General features: G+C 34.2%; 1 protein-coding gene across 2 annotated transcripts in view; it reads left to right on the top strand.

The window, feature by feature from the left end:
• The window catches only part of LOC124948007 (COUP transcription factor 2), a 125,451-nt gene that overhangs the window by 52,738 nt on the left and 57,713 nt on the right, over positions 1-15,000 (top strand). For both annotated transcript variants that reach the window (XM_047490998.1, XM_047490999.1), the window contains exon 3: positions 2,567-3,118. In XM_047490998.1, the coding sequence (XP_047346954.1) occupies positions 2,567-3,118 (552 nt within the window). The remainder of the gene's footprint in view (positions 1-2,566; positions 3,119-15,000) is intronic.

Raw genomic sequence — 15,000 nt, forward strand, 5'->3', positions numbered from 1 at the left:
TTTTCAAGGGATAAATACATTTTTAATTCTTTTTCTTTCTTTTTCTTATTATTATTGTTCAATACTTATGGAATATTAATAAATGTATTCGTCAAATGAAAATCGTGACGAGCCCTTTTTTATTAATTTCGAAGACGATCTCCTCGTCGAGTCTCCGACGTATTTGCCGACGTTCTTTCTACCTTTACGGTTATTGCAAGTGAAAGTAGAGGCGCCGATCGCGAATGGACTCGTGGCAAACGGCACATAAGAAGAAGAAGAATAAGAAGAAAAACGAAGAAGAACGAGAAGAGGGAACAACGTTCGTGTCCTTCTCGTAACGGCAAAGAGATATAGGCCGGTAGTTAAGGGCGATAATTGCGGAAGAAGAATGCGGTAGGAAGACGAGACATCGTAATGATTTTTATCTGTTTTCTTTTTACCTTCTTCTTCTTCTTCTTCTTCTTCTTCTTGTTCTTCTACTTCTTCGTCATAGTCATCTTCATCTTCTTTTGTTTCATTGTTGAAAAGAAAAGACAAATATCGATAGGATCGAAAGAATTTATATTTATGAGTATTCATGAACCGAGTAAAATTTCTTTTTTAATTGATAACGAATGATCTACGTATATTTTTGTTTTCAATCGATCATCAATGAAAGAAGAAAAAAAAAGAAAGGAAAGAAATATATTCATACGAAATTGTTTACGATAAGGAAGAAAATTTTCTTTGTTATTTATTATTTATTATTATTGTATTATTATTATTATTATTATCTATTATTTATTATTGTCGTAAATATATACGTATGTCCATCGAATGAAATGTGACGTTCTATTTGTATTTAATATTTTTAATATAATATTGTTTTTAATATTGTTTTTAATATTGAACTATAATTTTTTTTGCGTATCTATAAGAAAGAAAAAAAAAAGAAATTTATATGAAGCGAAAGCTACAAGTATATACCATTACATTGATTGCAGTAGTATAATTGTAACTACATCATTAAATATAACTTATATTTGAATAATATTAAAAAAAAAAAAAAAAGAAAAAAAAAAAAAAGAAAAGAAATTAAAAGATAAACTTCGAATATATTTATACGATTTCAATAATTAATCTCGTTGAAACGAAAGAAATCAAACTTGAAGAAAAATAAAATTTGAAACACACGATATATAGATATATATCGTATGTACGTACGTACGTAAGTGACACGACTTTAAAATTACATGACATTATAGATTGTTAATGATTTATTAAATACAAATTTTTTTTTTTTTTTTTCTTTTTATTTTCCTTTTCTTTATCTATAAAATTAACTTATCATAATTTGAATAAATTAAGATAAAAGATAAGTAGCTATCACGGCTGAATAAATATCATGATATGTTTACTTTGTTTTAACATTTACTTCCGCCTTGTCGTACGCATATAAAATGTAATAGGTGGGAGGATAGAATCGATTTGCACACTTCGTACTTATCTTTTTTTTTTATCTCCCTCCCTCTCTCTCTCTCTCTCTCTCTCTTTTTTTTTTTTTTATTATACGATCGTCAACATATCCTCTTATGTTAGATCGTAGCACAGATTACGATAATAAACTCGATGGGTGACTACGAAGTAAAAGTCACGGAAATCAATCGTACTGATTACTTCTCGACGTTCACGGAAGCATTAGGATGAAATGGGCACTGGACTTTTTTTTTTTTTTTTTTTTTAAGGGGAAGAGAAGGGGGGAAAGGAAAAGAGAGAGAAAAAGGTAGAAAGGAAAATGCAAGAAGAAAAAAGTTTTCTTTCTTGTTTTTTTTTTCTTTCTTCTTCTTCTTCTTCTTTTTTCTCTTCAATCCTTTTTCTCTCTTTCGTACGTTTCTACAACGATGTTGTACTGAATCGTCTGTATTGCTCCTCCTTTCAAACAAGTTTGTCGTTGTAAAATATTTGCTCATACTCGAGGGAGACATCTCCTTCGCTTGGCCAGGTGTCGGTTCTCCTGTTTGCAGGGAGGCACTCTCGTAAAATGTCGCGTGCAAGTATGCCTATGTGATTTACGTTTCCTTTACGACGATAATTCCTTATTTAATTAGCCGTTCTTAATTACTATAAATACCTGGCGATCAGGGAGGGCAATAAATACGATTCAAGGAAGTAAATAATTATAATTGATGACTAATAATCGCAAATATATTAACTAATTATTAACTAATTCAACCGTTATAAAAAATTTATATAAATAAAATGTTAACATAAAAATTCGAAATATTTCTTTCACGATAGATATAAACATTTTTCGATTTAAAGAAGAAAAAAAAAAGAAAAAAAAAAAGGAAGTATATTTACAAATATGTATATCGATAAATAGTTTCAAGTCATAATTAATAGATAATAATCTTCGAGAGAACTATGTTAAGCTCGTAATAAGTATCGTAAAACTTATAGTCTTGAACGATTATCATTGTCCTTTGAATATATTATCACATGTTTAATTGACAATACGTATGATAGAAATGAATTTGCAAAAAAAAAAAAGAAAAAAAAAGAAAAAATATTATATATCAATAACATTCTATCCTTTTTGTTTCAGCCGTTCAGAGAGGACGCGTGCCACCGTCGCAACCATCGCTGCCAGGTCTACCAGGACAATTCGCTTTGACGAACGGTGACGCGGTCGCGTGCGCGAGCCTAAACGGGCACTCCTACCTCTCGTCCTACATAAGCCTGCTCCTGCGCGCTGAACCATATCCAACATCGAGATACGGACAGTGCGTGCAACAAAGTAACATCATGGGAATCGACAGTATCTGCGAATTAGCAGCGAGGCTTCTTTTTTCGGCTGTTGAATGGGCAAGAAACATACCGTTTTTCCCTGACCTTCAGGTGACCGATCAGGTGGCACTGCTAAGGCTAGTCTGGAGCGAATTATTCGTACTTAATGCGAGCCAATGCTCTATGCCGCTTCATGTGGCGCCACTTTTAGCAGCGGCGGGTCTTCACGCGTCCCCTATGGCGGCGGATCGCGTGGTAGCTTTCATGGATCACATAAGGATCTTCCAAGAACAAGTGGAGAAGCTGAAGGCCCTACACGTTGATTCCGCGGAGTACAGCTGCCTCAAGGCTATCGTTCTCTTCACGACAGGTAACGATCCTTTCGGATACTCCCAACGTCAAGATTGGATTTTATTATGGAATATATGTACCATGGTGTATACATATATATATATATATATATCTTATGATATATACCTACCGGGTGAGCAACGTGATCTCTCTTACGAAAATATAATACGGTTTTCCATGAGAGAAATAAAGAGGATAAGATCGTTTATATCATTTCAAGTAAATGAGGTATTTAACAAAATTTATATAACATATCGTTATCCGATGCATGGATTTTCATATTTTCTCTCTATATATATATATATATATATATATATATGTATTGAACTAGTTCCTAAGTTGTAAGAGATCATATGTTTCACCTGGTATACGACGAAATGTTTTTCTCATGGTATAAAATCATGAAATGCAATTTCATTTCCTCGTTTTATATTTTATGAATTTTTATTTTCTTTTATTTTTTTATTTGTTTTATTTTTCTATTTTTTTTTTTTTTTATTTTTTTCTTTTTTTTTTTTTTTTTTTTTGATATATTATATACACATCTCGATAGATCGAAGAATCGAAAATGATTTTCATTTAGAAAATCTTTCGTGTATTATATATATGTTATATACCACAAAACGCCTATCTCATGATATGAAATCATGAAACGAATTTCACTCTCTTGTATTTTATTTACTTATTTATTTGTTTTTTTTTTTTTTTTTGTATATATTGTATACACATCTCGATAGATCGAAGGATCGAAAACGATTTTCATTTAGAAAATCTTTCGTGTATTATATATATGTTATATACCACAAAACGCCTATCTCATGGTATGAAATCATGAAACGAATTTCACTCTCTTGTATTTTATTTACTTATTTATTTGTTTTTTTTTTTTTTGTATATATTGTATACACATCTCGATAGATCGAAGGATCGAAAACGATTTTCATTTAGAAAATCTTTCGTGTATTATATATATGTTATATACCACAAAACGCCTATCTCATGATATGAAATCATGAAACGAATTTCACTCTCTTGTATTTTATTTATTTACTTTTCTTTTTTCTTTTTTTTTTTTATTATTTTTTTTTTTTTTGTATATTGTATACACGTCTCGATAGATCGAAGGATCGAAAATGAATTTTCACTTAGAGAATCTTACGTGTATTATATTTTAACATATAAATGGCGGTCCCTCGTTAAGAGGGTAGAAGACGAAAGATGGAAAATACACGGCAGGTGTAGGCGAATCTCTTGAATTTTGCTATCTGACATTCTCGAAAAGGACGTTTAGAAATTCTAAACGCGTCGATTTGGTGCTGGACATTATCTCGATGGATTCGCTAACTCTCAGAATGTAGTCTGAATGGAGTAGGAGGTTAGACAGCGTTCGATATCGATTAGGTGATACAAACACGATTGTTCGTTATCGATACTCAATGATTTTGATTTCAACAAATTTTCGTGATCAACATTTGCATTTTCACGGAACACTTTTATGAAATCGTATTACTTGAAAATGTTAGATTCTCTTTTGCTTTTCTTTTCTTCTTCTTTTTTTTTTTTCCATCGTTGAATAAGGATCAATCGATAGATCCCACGATCGATTCTAGAAATCGGATGATGACCGAGCCTGTCTTTCCTCGGTCCAGCGATCCACAGTATACCACCGGAAGAACTCGAAGCTGCTATGTCTCTCAACGTCGAGCTCGTCTAATCGACGACAAGATAAGATCGCGGGAACTGTCATCCAACTCGAAGCAGCAAACGGAGAGGCACGATCGTCATCGAGCAGAAACGTACGAGACAATGCGTTTCTCATCGTTCCTATCTCTCACATTTCTCCTCTCCCTCTTCTCCTCTCTCTCTCTCTTTCTCTCTCTCTCTCTCTCTCTCTGTTCGATATCCAGAATCCATCTCGGTCCAGCTCTACGGAGATGGTGGACTTTACGTTCTATCTCTTTTCCTCTCTCTCTCTCTCTCTCTCTCTCTCTCGCTCTCGCTCTGTTCATTTTCGATGACAAGCCAGGGTCTGTCCGAAGAGTCGAGCATTCTCGCAAACTATCTCTTGGCCCATCTTTCTCTTCCCTCGCAAAACGAGTTAACCACTATTCGACGATCGCGAACATCCTAACATGGATTTTGTCTTCTTTCATAGAGAAAAATTTGCGACTCGATGGTAACACGTGAATATTTTAGTCAATGGTTGAAGGATAGGACGGAATACGATATCAAAAAAAAAAAAATATATATATATATATATATATAAATAAATCTTTACAAGACAGATTAAATCTATTGTCACATAAAAAGAAACGTATACATACATGTAAACATATGCATAGACAGAAATTATATTTATACGCGTTACGTTTTAAAGCATAAAAATTTATAAAAAAAAAAAAAAAAAAAAAAAAAAAAGGTGACATTAATATTTTTACATATATATTTTTACCGAAACTTTAATTATATAAAAAAAAGCATTTATATACAATGATAAATAAAAATATTCAAAAAATATTCACTAAACTATACTGGAACATATAAATTGATAGAAAATGTATACGTAGGTACTTATGTATATATATATATATATATATATATATATATATATATGTGTTTGTGTTTGTGTGTATGTGTAAAGAAACCGTACATTTATTGTTTTACACATACAACAAAAACACGTATATGGTTTCTTGTAAGAGAGATAGGTGGTTGGTAGGGTTTTTGGTACGAGTGCAGAAGGACGAAAAGGAACAAAATGAAAAGAGAGAGAGAGAGAAAAAGAGAGAGAGAGAGAGAGAAAGAGAGAGAGAGAGAGATAGAGGGCTCCGTACTAAACCTCGCGTCTACCCATAGATAGGAGATGGGAGGCTATTTATTTCCGTGCTATATGGGCGCGCTTAGTTCGCTTTAGCTTATGCTAATGCCCCGATTCCCGACGATCCTCCTTCCGCCTTTTTTTCTCTCAACCTTTTTCCACCCTCTTTCTTCTTCTTCTTCTTCTCTTTCTCTTTCTTCTTCTTCTTCTTCTTCTTTTTCTTCTTCTTCTTTTACGCGACTCGCCAACTCTCTCTCTCTCTCTCTCTCTCTCTCTCTTTTTTTTCTTTCTCTTTCCTCTTTTTTTTTTTCCCCTCGACTCTCTTTCGAGACCCGATTCTTCTTTGCGAGCGACGAAAGGTCTTCCGTTTTTCGTATCCCACAAGTCCGTTCTCCAAATTCCTTTGGTGGTCTCTCTAGACTTTCGATTTATAACGTAACGTTCGGTATAAAAATCATTTTTCCCTAACATATAATATTCTTACGTATAAGCAATTTAAAAGGATCATTTATATTCCATACGTATATATATATATATATATATATATATATATATATATTAAGTGGACCAGAAAGTAATGTCGCTTTCTTAAATTAAATTCAAACGAATAAATTTTTAACAAGTTTTTATTTTTAATTACAATCAAATATCGCACCTGCGCGTAAACAACATTACTTTCCGGTTCACCTAATATATATATATATATATATATATATATATATATATATATGTATGTATGTATGTATTATTAATATTATTAATATAAGTTCTTTAATTATAATGATATTTACTTATGAATGAATTAATTCAATAATTCATTCATAAGAGTTACAAAAGATGAAAGAGAACTTTATATGATAACAATTAAATTAATTATGATTCTTATCGATTGACTTTCGATTAATATCATATATATTTTATCGAATTTATGATTATTACAAATTATTCTCGTCAGAGATTTTGAATTGAGGAACGTTAAGATCGTTCGTTTGATAGAATCTTTCGATGTGTATTTCAAGCTACGTAATATCTGGACTTGAATACTTATAATGTGGACCGGAAAGTAATGTCGCTTTCTTAAATTAAATTCAAACGAATAAATTTTTAACAAGTTTTTATTTTTAATTACAATCAAATATCGCATCTGTGCGAAAACGACATTACTTTCCGGTCCACCTAATATATTTACATGTCACTTATCGAATGACTTAAAGACAAAAGTGAGAGAATAAAAAGAAAAGAAAGAATAAGAAAAAAGAAAAGAATTTTATATCTATCGTAATAATCATTTTATTCACGTGATTAAATCGTTTATGATCTCTCATGTTAATACTTCAAGAGAACGAAAGAATCACGGACAAGAGTGAATCTTACTATGTGATTTACTATGAACTTATGAACGAAGAAGGAATAAGGATTAAGAAGAGGAGAATATGAAAATAAAGAAGTAAAGAGAGAAAGAATCTCACGGAGGCCTCGGGGCTCATATTCTTAATTAGATCGTTAATACCGGTGCCATCCATAGAACGTGAACTCGAGATGTGAAGGGAGAAATAAAAAGAGAAGGATAGAAAATGAAACGAAATGAGAGTAAAAGAGAAAGAGAAGAAAGAAAGAAGAAGAGACAGAGAGAGAAAGAGAAAGAGAAAGAGAAAGAGAAAGAGAGAGAGAGAGAGAAAACGATGTTGGGTGCTCGCCGGTTGGGCAAGGCAAAGGGAATTGCATTGCATGCCACATAATCGTGGGAGTGTTTCCCATCAAGATACACGTAGGTACCGCACTCTCCGTAATACCCTCTCGCATAAATATATCTGCACGATGCATTTACATGCCTATACGGGGTGGCAGAAAATAAGATATTACGAGGTAACACTTTCACCCCGTTTTACTTCGTTGGTTAATCTCTTATCTCGATTTGTTAAATGTAACTATATAAAAACGATTTGAGAACGAGTTCGTAGTGAGGTGAAATAAGAATTTATGGATATTAATATCACGTACGTTTAGAAACCGTTCTAATCAACGTCTAACGCTATTAAATCGATCGAATAGTTTTCTCTCTTCTTTCTCGTGTACACCGAGTGTACAAAGCGCACATGCACAGGAGAAAGCTGAAGCACCTTGGAACGGGCGATCTAGCGAGCTAAACGTACTTTATGCACCGTGCCCTCGTTCCACCGTTTTATCCGAACAATTAGACACGTGATCCGTAGTTACGAGGCGTATGGAAAAAAGTCACTATGCTTCTCGGAGAGATAAGGAACGCCCACTCTCTTCTCTCGTGCGGAGAGAAACAAAGATATAAAGAAAGAGAGAGAGAGAGAGAGAGAGAGAGGGAGAGACAGACAGAGAGAGAGAGAGAGGGAGAAGGGATAGGGATAGAAAGAGATGATTGAAAAGCTCTCTACTACAAGATGAAAATAAAAGGACACGTTGAAGTAGAAAGAGAGAGAAAAAGAGAGAGAGAGAGAGAGAGAGAGAGAGAGAAGGAGATCATCTCCTGAGATGTCTAACAACGTCTTATACAATTTTCCAATCATGTAAGATCAAAAAGAAATATTTAATTTATAAAAATTAATTATTTCGATTAGATCAATATTCGATAATATTATATATATATATATATATATATATATATATATATATATAAATATTTTAATTTTAACATTACGATAAATCTATATTATCATTGTCTTCATTCTTTCTAAAATGTGATAAAGGAAAAATAATTTTATAAATTCGTACGTATGGAATGAATATTTATCGATTTTTATTGAAGAACGATACACTTCGTTCCATTCGTAGAAAAAAAAAAGAAAAGGAGGAAACAAAAGGAAAAAAAAAAAAAGAAAAAAAGAAAAAAGAAATAGAAAGAGAGAAAGAGAAAGAGTCGGATGAAAAATGAAATCGGGCGAGAAATGCGATAACATGGAGATTTAGTATGCATCTGTCCTGTTTGAAAAAGAGAGAAAGAAAACCGGTTGGGAACCACTGGACCGCGAGAGAACCTTTCGAGTATCGAAGTGCGTCGGTATGTTTAATAAAATATTGCCACATCATTAATGTAGATACCGCTCGTGCCGGTGCCCGTGCTCTTACCCGTGCCCGTGCCCGTGCCCGTTCCCGTGCCCGTGCCCATGAGTGCACGAGCGCGCGCGCGCACGTCTGTACGAACACGAGCACGGTCAATGCTTACTCTTTCTTCAAATTTTTTCTCTATTTTCTTCGATGCCGCCAATGACTCGGCGATACATTCGGACAGTGTACCTTCTATTCGAACATAGGCCTGTCGTTTCTATGTATACATATATATATATATATATATGTGTGTGTATGTGTGTGTGTATATATGTGTGTATACCTATGTACATACCAAGTCCACTTGGTAAGCACCCACCCGTTCAAAGACCTACCCATCCTGTCAAGCCTCTTGACGAGGATTGTCAATAGTAATTACACGTTAATTTCATCGCGCGAATATCTCGATTCACGTAGCACTCCTTCGATGATCCCTTATACGAGAACCGCCTTCCTTGTTGAATCTTTTTATCTTCAGCAATACATTTTATTCATGTATATTTTGTAGATATAGCCGTTAAGTATGCTTTTAACTTCGAATAACCTTCCCACTGTAAATATAGATTCTAATAAAATTCTTTTTGCTTGTTTTTTTTTTCTTTTCTTTTTTCTTTTTTCTTTTTTCTTTCCCCCACCCCCCCCCCTCTCGCCCTCTTAAGGTTAATTATTAACCCTCACATGATCGACAATATTTTTCATCGTATCATTTTTTAATAATAACAATTCTTTTTTTCTTCTTCATCTTATATATTAAAAATATTAATAATTTATACAATGAAAACATTAAATAATTAAGCGTCTTGAATTATTCTATTAATATAAATCAACCAGAGAAGAGTAGTTAAGAGATATAGGAGGTTGGGGTGAAATTATTAAAGACAGTTCGATATTTAGAAATAACAGATAGAATTCCACTCGAGTAAAACCTTTCAATGGTATCCGTGTATAGACAGATGTCAGAGTTCATAAGTTTTGTATAAAATCGTAGTATCTAATAGCTAGTAAACCAGGGAGAGAATGATATACATAACCTAGGATCCTAGGTTCTATGGTGATATCTATTCGCAAACGCGAACGCGCCTTCTTCAGTGCGCACAGGTTGGCGTATTATTGACGCGTTTATCGCCGCCATTATTATCGCCGTCTCTCGGCTCGTACTCACCTGTTAACCTCGGACAATTTATCGACATGGTGGAACAATCCTCTCTTCTCTCTATCTCTCTCTATCTCTATCTCTCTCTCTCTATCTCTCTCTCTCTCTCTCTCTCTCTGAAAACGAGATGAGGATAGAGAAACATATCGAGGATTGTGATGAGGGAAACTGAGGACGAAGATGAAGATAAAGATAGATAGATAGATAAATAGAGAGTGAAAGAGAGAGAGAGAGAGAGAGAGAGAGAAGTCCCACGAGGATGTCACGATCTCAGTGATCCTCGCGTCATGGACTAATCAGCGTCTATCACAAGAGCAAAGTCGAAACGAACAGTCGATGGTTTAAAAGCGTTTGTCAATCAGAGATCTACGTCATCGAACTTCTCTATTCGTTCTAATTATTTCTCTCTCTCTCTCTCTCTCTCTCTATATATATATATATATATATTTAACAATCTCCGATCGTGATTACGTACGAACGGTAACAGATTGAAATAATCGAATCAAAAAATTCATGAAAATATCTCGTTCGTTTTGTTTAATTGACATTTTACATTACTACGATTGTATTTTCCTTCGTATATTTCATTAAGTTTCATTTTAGTATCATTTTAGTTTTTCTTTTAATATAATTTCAAACGAATACCATCATTACCGTCATTCTATTATTAATTTTTAATCGCGTATTCGATCGATTGCTTCTCAAATATATTTTCAATCGCGATCTTTTATTTATTTGTTTATTTTTCCTTTTTTTCTTTTTTTTTTTTTTTTTTTTTTTTTTTTGATTGAAACAAATATAAAATTTGTTTTTAATCGAAACATTTCTCGATAAATATTTGAAAAAATTCATGAATATACATGTGTACGTTAATGTATAAATATTTCTATAACTTGACAAATCAGGAATACACGTAAAACAAAGTCGCACGTACACACACACACACACAAACACATACACACACACACATACACACGTACAGACATATACATATTTATAGTATGCCGAAGAAGATAAAACGTTTAAAGAATATCATACGGCCGGAATTAAGAATAGCTGTTCTAAAAATCTCATTGCAAACTTAATTAGAAGTTTAAAATTCTCTTTCTTTTTTGGCTTTTCTCTCTCTCTCTCTCTCTCTCTCTCTCTCTCTTTCTCTTTTTTTTTTTTTCCTTTTCACTGGACATTTATGTGAGAAAGAATACTGCGGAAAACAATGCTAAAATGTCGACGCCAATGCAACGTGTTTCCAGAAGGGTGGCTCGCGTTTTCGTGACGTACAGAGGCAGGCACACTGCCGCAGAACAACCACGAGAACGAACGAGAGAGCTAGAGAGAGAGAGAAAGAGAAAGAGAGAGAGAGAGAGAGAGAGAGAGAGAAAGAAAGGGAGAGAGATAGTAGGGAGATGGGTGAAGAGCGAAGCGAGCTTTTGGATGTTGTTAGGAGTGAGAGAGATAGAGAGATGTGAGTATGAGTTACATAGAGAAAGAGACAGAGGCAGAGAGAGAGAAAAAGAGAGAGAGAGAGAGAGAAGTGTGTTATCTGTGAACCCGAGTACGCGACCCTCCACCCTCTTTCACCCTTGCGGCTCTGTATCTCGCATTGTTACTTGCTACTGCTAGCTCGGGGTCGACTCTACCCCAACCCTTGACTTTAAGCGTTACCCATTTTCATTTTATTATCTGCCCTCTTCATCCGCGTTCCGGTACTCGAATCATTTGCCGAAGCTCGCGGGCCTCGAACCTTCAAACATTACTTTTCTTTTTCTGTTCAACTAGAACATCAGATAGCTTCTCTCTTTCTCTTTCAGTGCCCCGGAAATCGAAAGCTTTCAGCGACGTTTTTTTCGATGGTCTCTCTCTCTCTCTCTCTCTCTCTCTCTCTCTCCCTCTTTCTTTATCTCTTTCTCTCTCTTTCTCTTTCTCCGTGTCTCTTTTTGCAAGGAATGTATGCGTGTCTCGGTTTCATTTTCGTTTCCCTTTCAACGCTTTCTCTGTACTGGAGACGCTCGATCTCGTCAACCCTGGCCAAAAAACAGTATAAAAGCTTTAAAGCGTCGTATTCTCGAAATAATAAAACGTTGAAATGTTTTGTAATAATTATTAACGGATATCGAATGTTTTCGTTGAATTTAATTATTAATATAAACTTATTCTGTGAAACGTTGAAATTTCAAAAGTTCGAAGATTACAGATATCAAATAAATTTTTTCTTTGTCATTTCTGATATATATTACGTGATAAAATTCTCGAAAAAGACAAAAAAGAAAAGAAAAGGAAAGAAAAAAAAAAAAGAAAAAAGAGAAAAGAAAAAATAAGAAAGAACTCTCGACGAATCCTAATTCTCATCTAGGAGAATCTAACTAACGTGTAAGAGGATCCAAAGAGAAGGAAGAGAGAAAGAGAGAAAGAGAAAGAGAGAGAGAGAGAGAGAGAGAGAGAAGCGTGTCTGCATGCATATTCCTTATCAGCATATCGCAGGGCCAAAGGGTTGCCCCGGTATTAGAGTAAGCCACGGTATTAACCCCATAGTTTAATATATAAACAACGACGGTGCCTGGGTCGAGGGTAGCGCGAAAGTACTACCGTGAGAAGGGGTTGGAGACGTTAGAGAGGGTGTATATAAGCGAAAACACGTGACCATCGGACAATGCGTAGCTTTATCGACATCCTGGTCAAAGCCATGCTTGCTTTCTCCTCTCTCTCTCTCTCTCTCTCTCTCTCTCTCTCATATACACACACACACACACACACACACACACACACACACACATATATATATATATATATTCCCATTCTGTTTCTCTTTCTCTCTTTATGCATAGTTTTTCTTCTCTTTTACTGTTCGACAACATTTCGTATCTTTTTTCTCTGTCAATCTAACGGTAAGCGAAACGAATCTATGATCGATAATTAACGTTACATTTCTTTTTCTTTTATTTTCCTTTTTTTTCCTTTTTTTTTTTACTCTTTTTTTCCTCTTCCTTCATTTCCTTGGAAATTAAAAAAAAAAAGAAACAAAATATGTATTCGACTTAAGTTTGCATTTCTTAACGTCGATTGCTTCGATATAGATTTAATTTCCACGTACGACTCTATAGAAATTCAATTACTTTCTTCTTTTTTTTTTCTTTTTCTTTTTTTTTTTTTTTTTTTTTTTTTTTTTCTTTCTTCTTCTTCTTGTCTTCGAACGATTGCAGTCAATTGGGATTCTACGTTTACATCTACATTCGATTCGAGATAAGCCTCGTGAAGATGAAAAATAAATATATAGCGGGACAAGATTCAATGATGCAAGATTGTTAATGATCTTTTAATTTGTAACATGTCCGGCAGGTATGATAATTCGAATAAAATCATGTTCTCCACATAGTTACGTACTTTTATATAAATATGTTTAAATGATGAATGTGGAATGTCCGTGTATCGTATCGTATCGTACGAAACTACAAGAGATATCGAATAGACGCTCGACATTTCTTTTTTTTTCTCTCTTACTTTTTATTATTTCATTTTGTTATTTATTTATTTTTTTATTATTATTATTATTATTATATCGATGAACCGTACGGTGGAAGGAAACAAAAAAAGAAAAAAGAAAAGAAACAAATTTACGGAGATAAGAAACGAAAGACGTAAGTTTCTCGTCTAAGGAAAACGATTTAATATTCGCCACGAGTTCGTTTATCGAAACCCACTTCGAAAGACACTATTAAGTGATTCCGTTAATCGTACTTATTTATCTCCGATCGATGTAGAAATTCACTACATCTAACCGACACTAATCGTAATATTTATCACGACAAAATGAAAACGATCGAAGCTTAATTTTATCACGAAATGAATAATTTACATATGAAAGGTTTCTTCTTTTTCATTGGTCCTCAATGATATTCATTTGCTCTTTTCTTTTTTTTTTTTTTTTCTTTTTTTTTTCTTTTCTCTTTCTATACATAAATATTATCTGTTCATTTTTCTTTATTTATCGATCGATATAAATAAATAAATCTTCTCCATTAGTCTGACAATCTTGGTTATCAAGAATTTTCTCTACGTAATTCATCGTTGAATGATTAAGTAATATGAATCAAGACTTGGTTTACCGATAATGAGAGACTGAGAGAGAAAGAGATAAAGAAAGAGAAAGAGAGAGAGAAAGAGAAAGAGAAAAAGAGAGAGAGAGAGAGAGAGAGAGAGAAAGGGAAAGGAGAAGAGAAACGATCGTGACCGCTACTCTTCGTGAGGGTCTTCCCCATCGAGAGAGAGAGAGAGAGAAAGAGAGAAGTTAACGTGGATTTATGCACGAACGGGTTACGGGAGCGTCAAAACCGCGGAGAGTAAAACGGACAAACGAAAGAGGAGGAAGAAGGAGGTACGAGTAAATAAGGACGTAAATCGGTCCTGGGCCGTAAATTTAACGCGCATTTGTTCCTAATTTAAAGCGTCTCTGGCTCCACCAAACGACGATCATGTCTCTTTCTCTCATTCTCAAAACTGCTTCTCTATCTCTTTCTCTTTCTCTCTCTTTCTCTTATTCTCAAAACTGCTTCTCTTTCTCTCTCTCTCTCTCTTTCCTTTCTCTTCTCACTTTCTCTCTCTCTCTTTCTCTTATTCTCAAAACTGCTTCTCTTTCTCTCTCTCTCTCTCTCTCTCTCTCTCTCTCTCTCTTTCTTTCTCTCTTTCTCTCTTTATCTCTTTCTATCTCTCTCTCTATCATTCGAAAAGGGTAAGCCTCGAGGATATCCGCGGAAGCCGCGCATCGGTTTTGCGGTGATTCTCTTTAGCGGCTCGTTCTTCGAAACGTCGCGATAAAAAGAAGATCCAAGGAGGAGCGATTAATCTTTCTTCTAAG

Source organism: Vespa velutina, chromosome 3 (genome assembly GCF_912470025.1).
Source record: "Vespa velutina chromosome 3, iVesVel2.1, whole genome shotgun sequence".
In the NCBI taxonomy this organism is placed as follows: domain Eukaryota; kingdom Metazoa; phylum Arthropoda; class Insecta; order Hymenoptera; family Vespidae; genus Vespa; species Vespa velutina.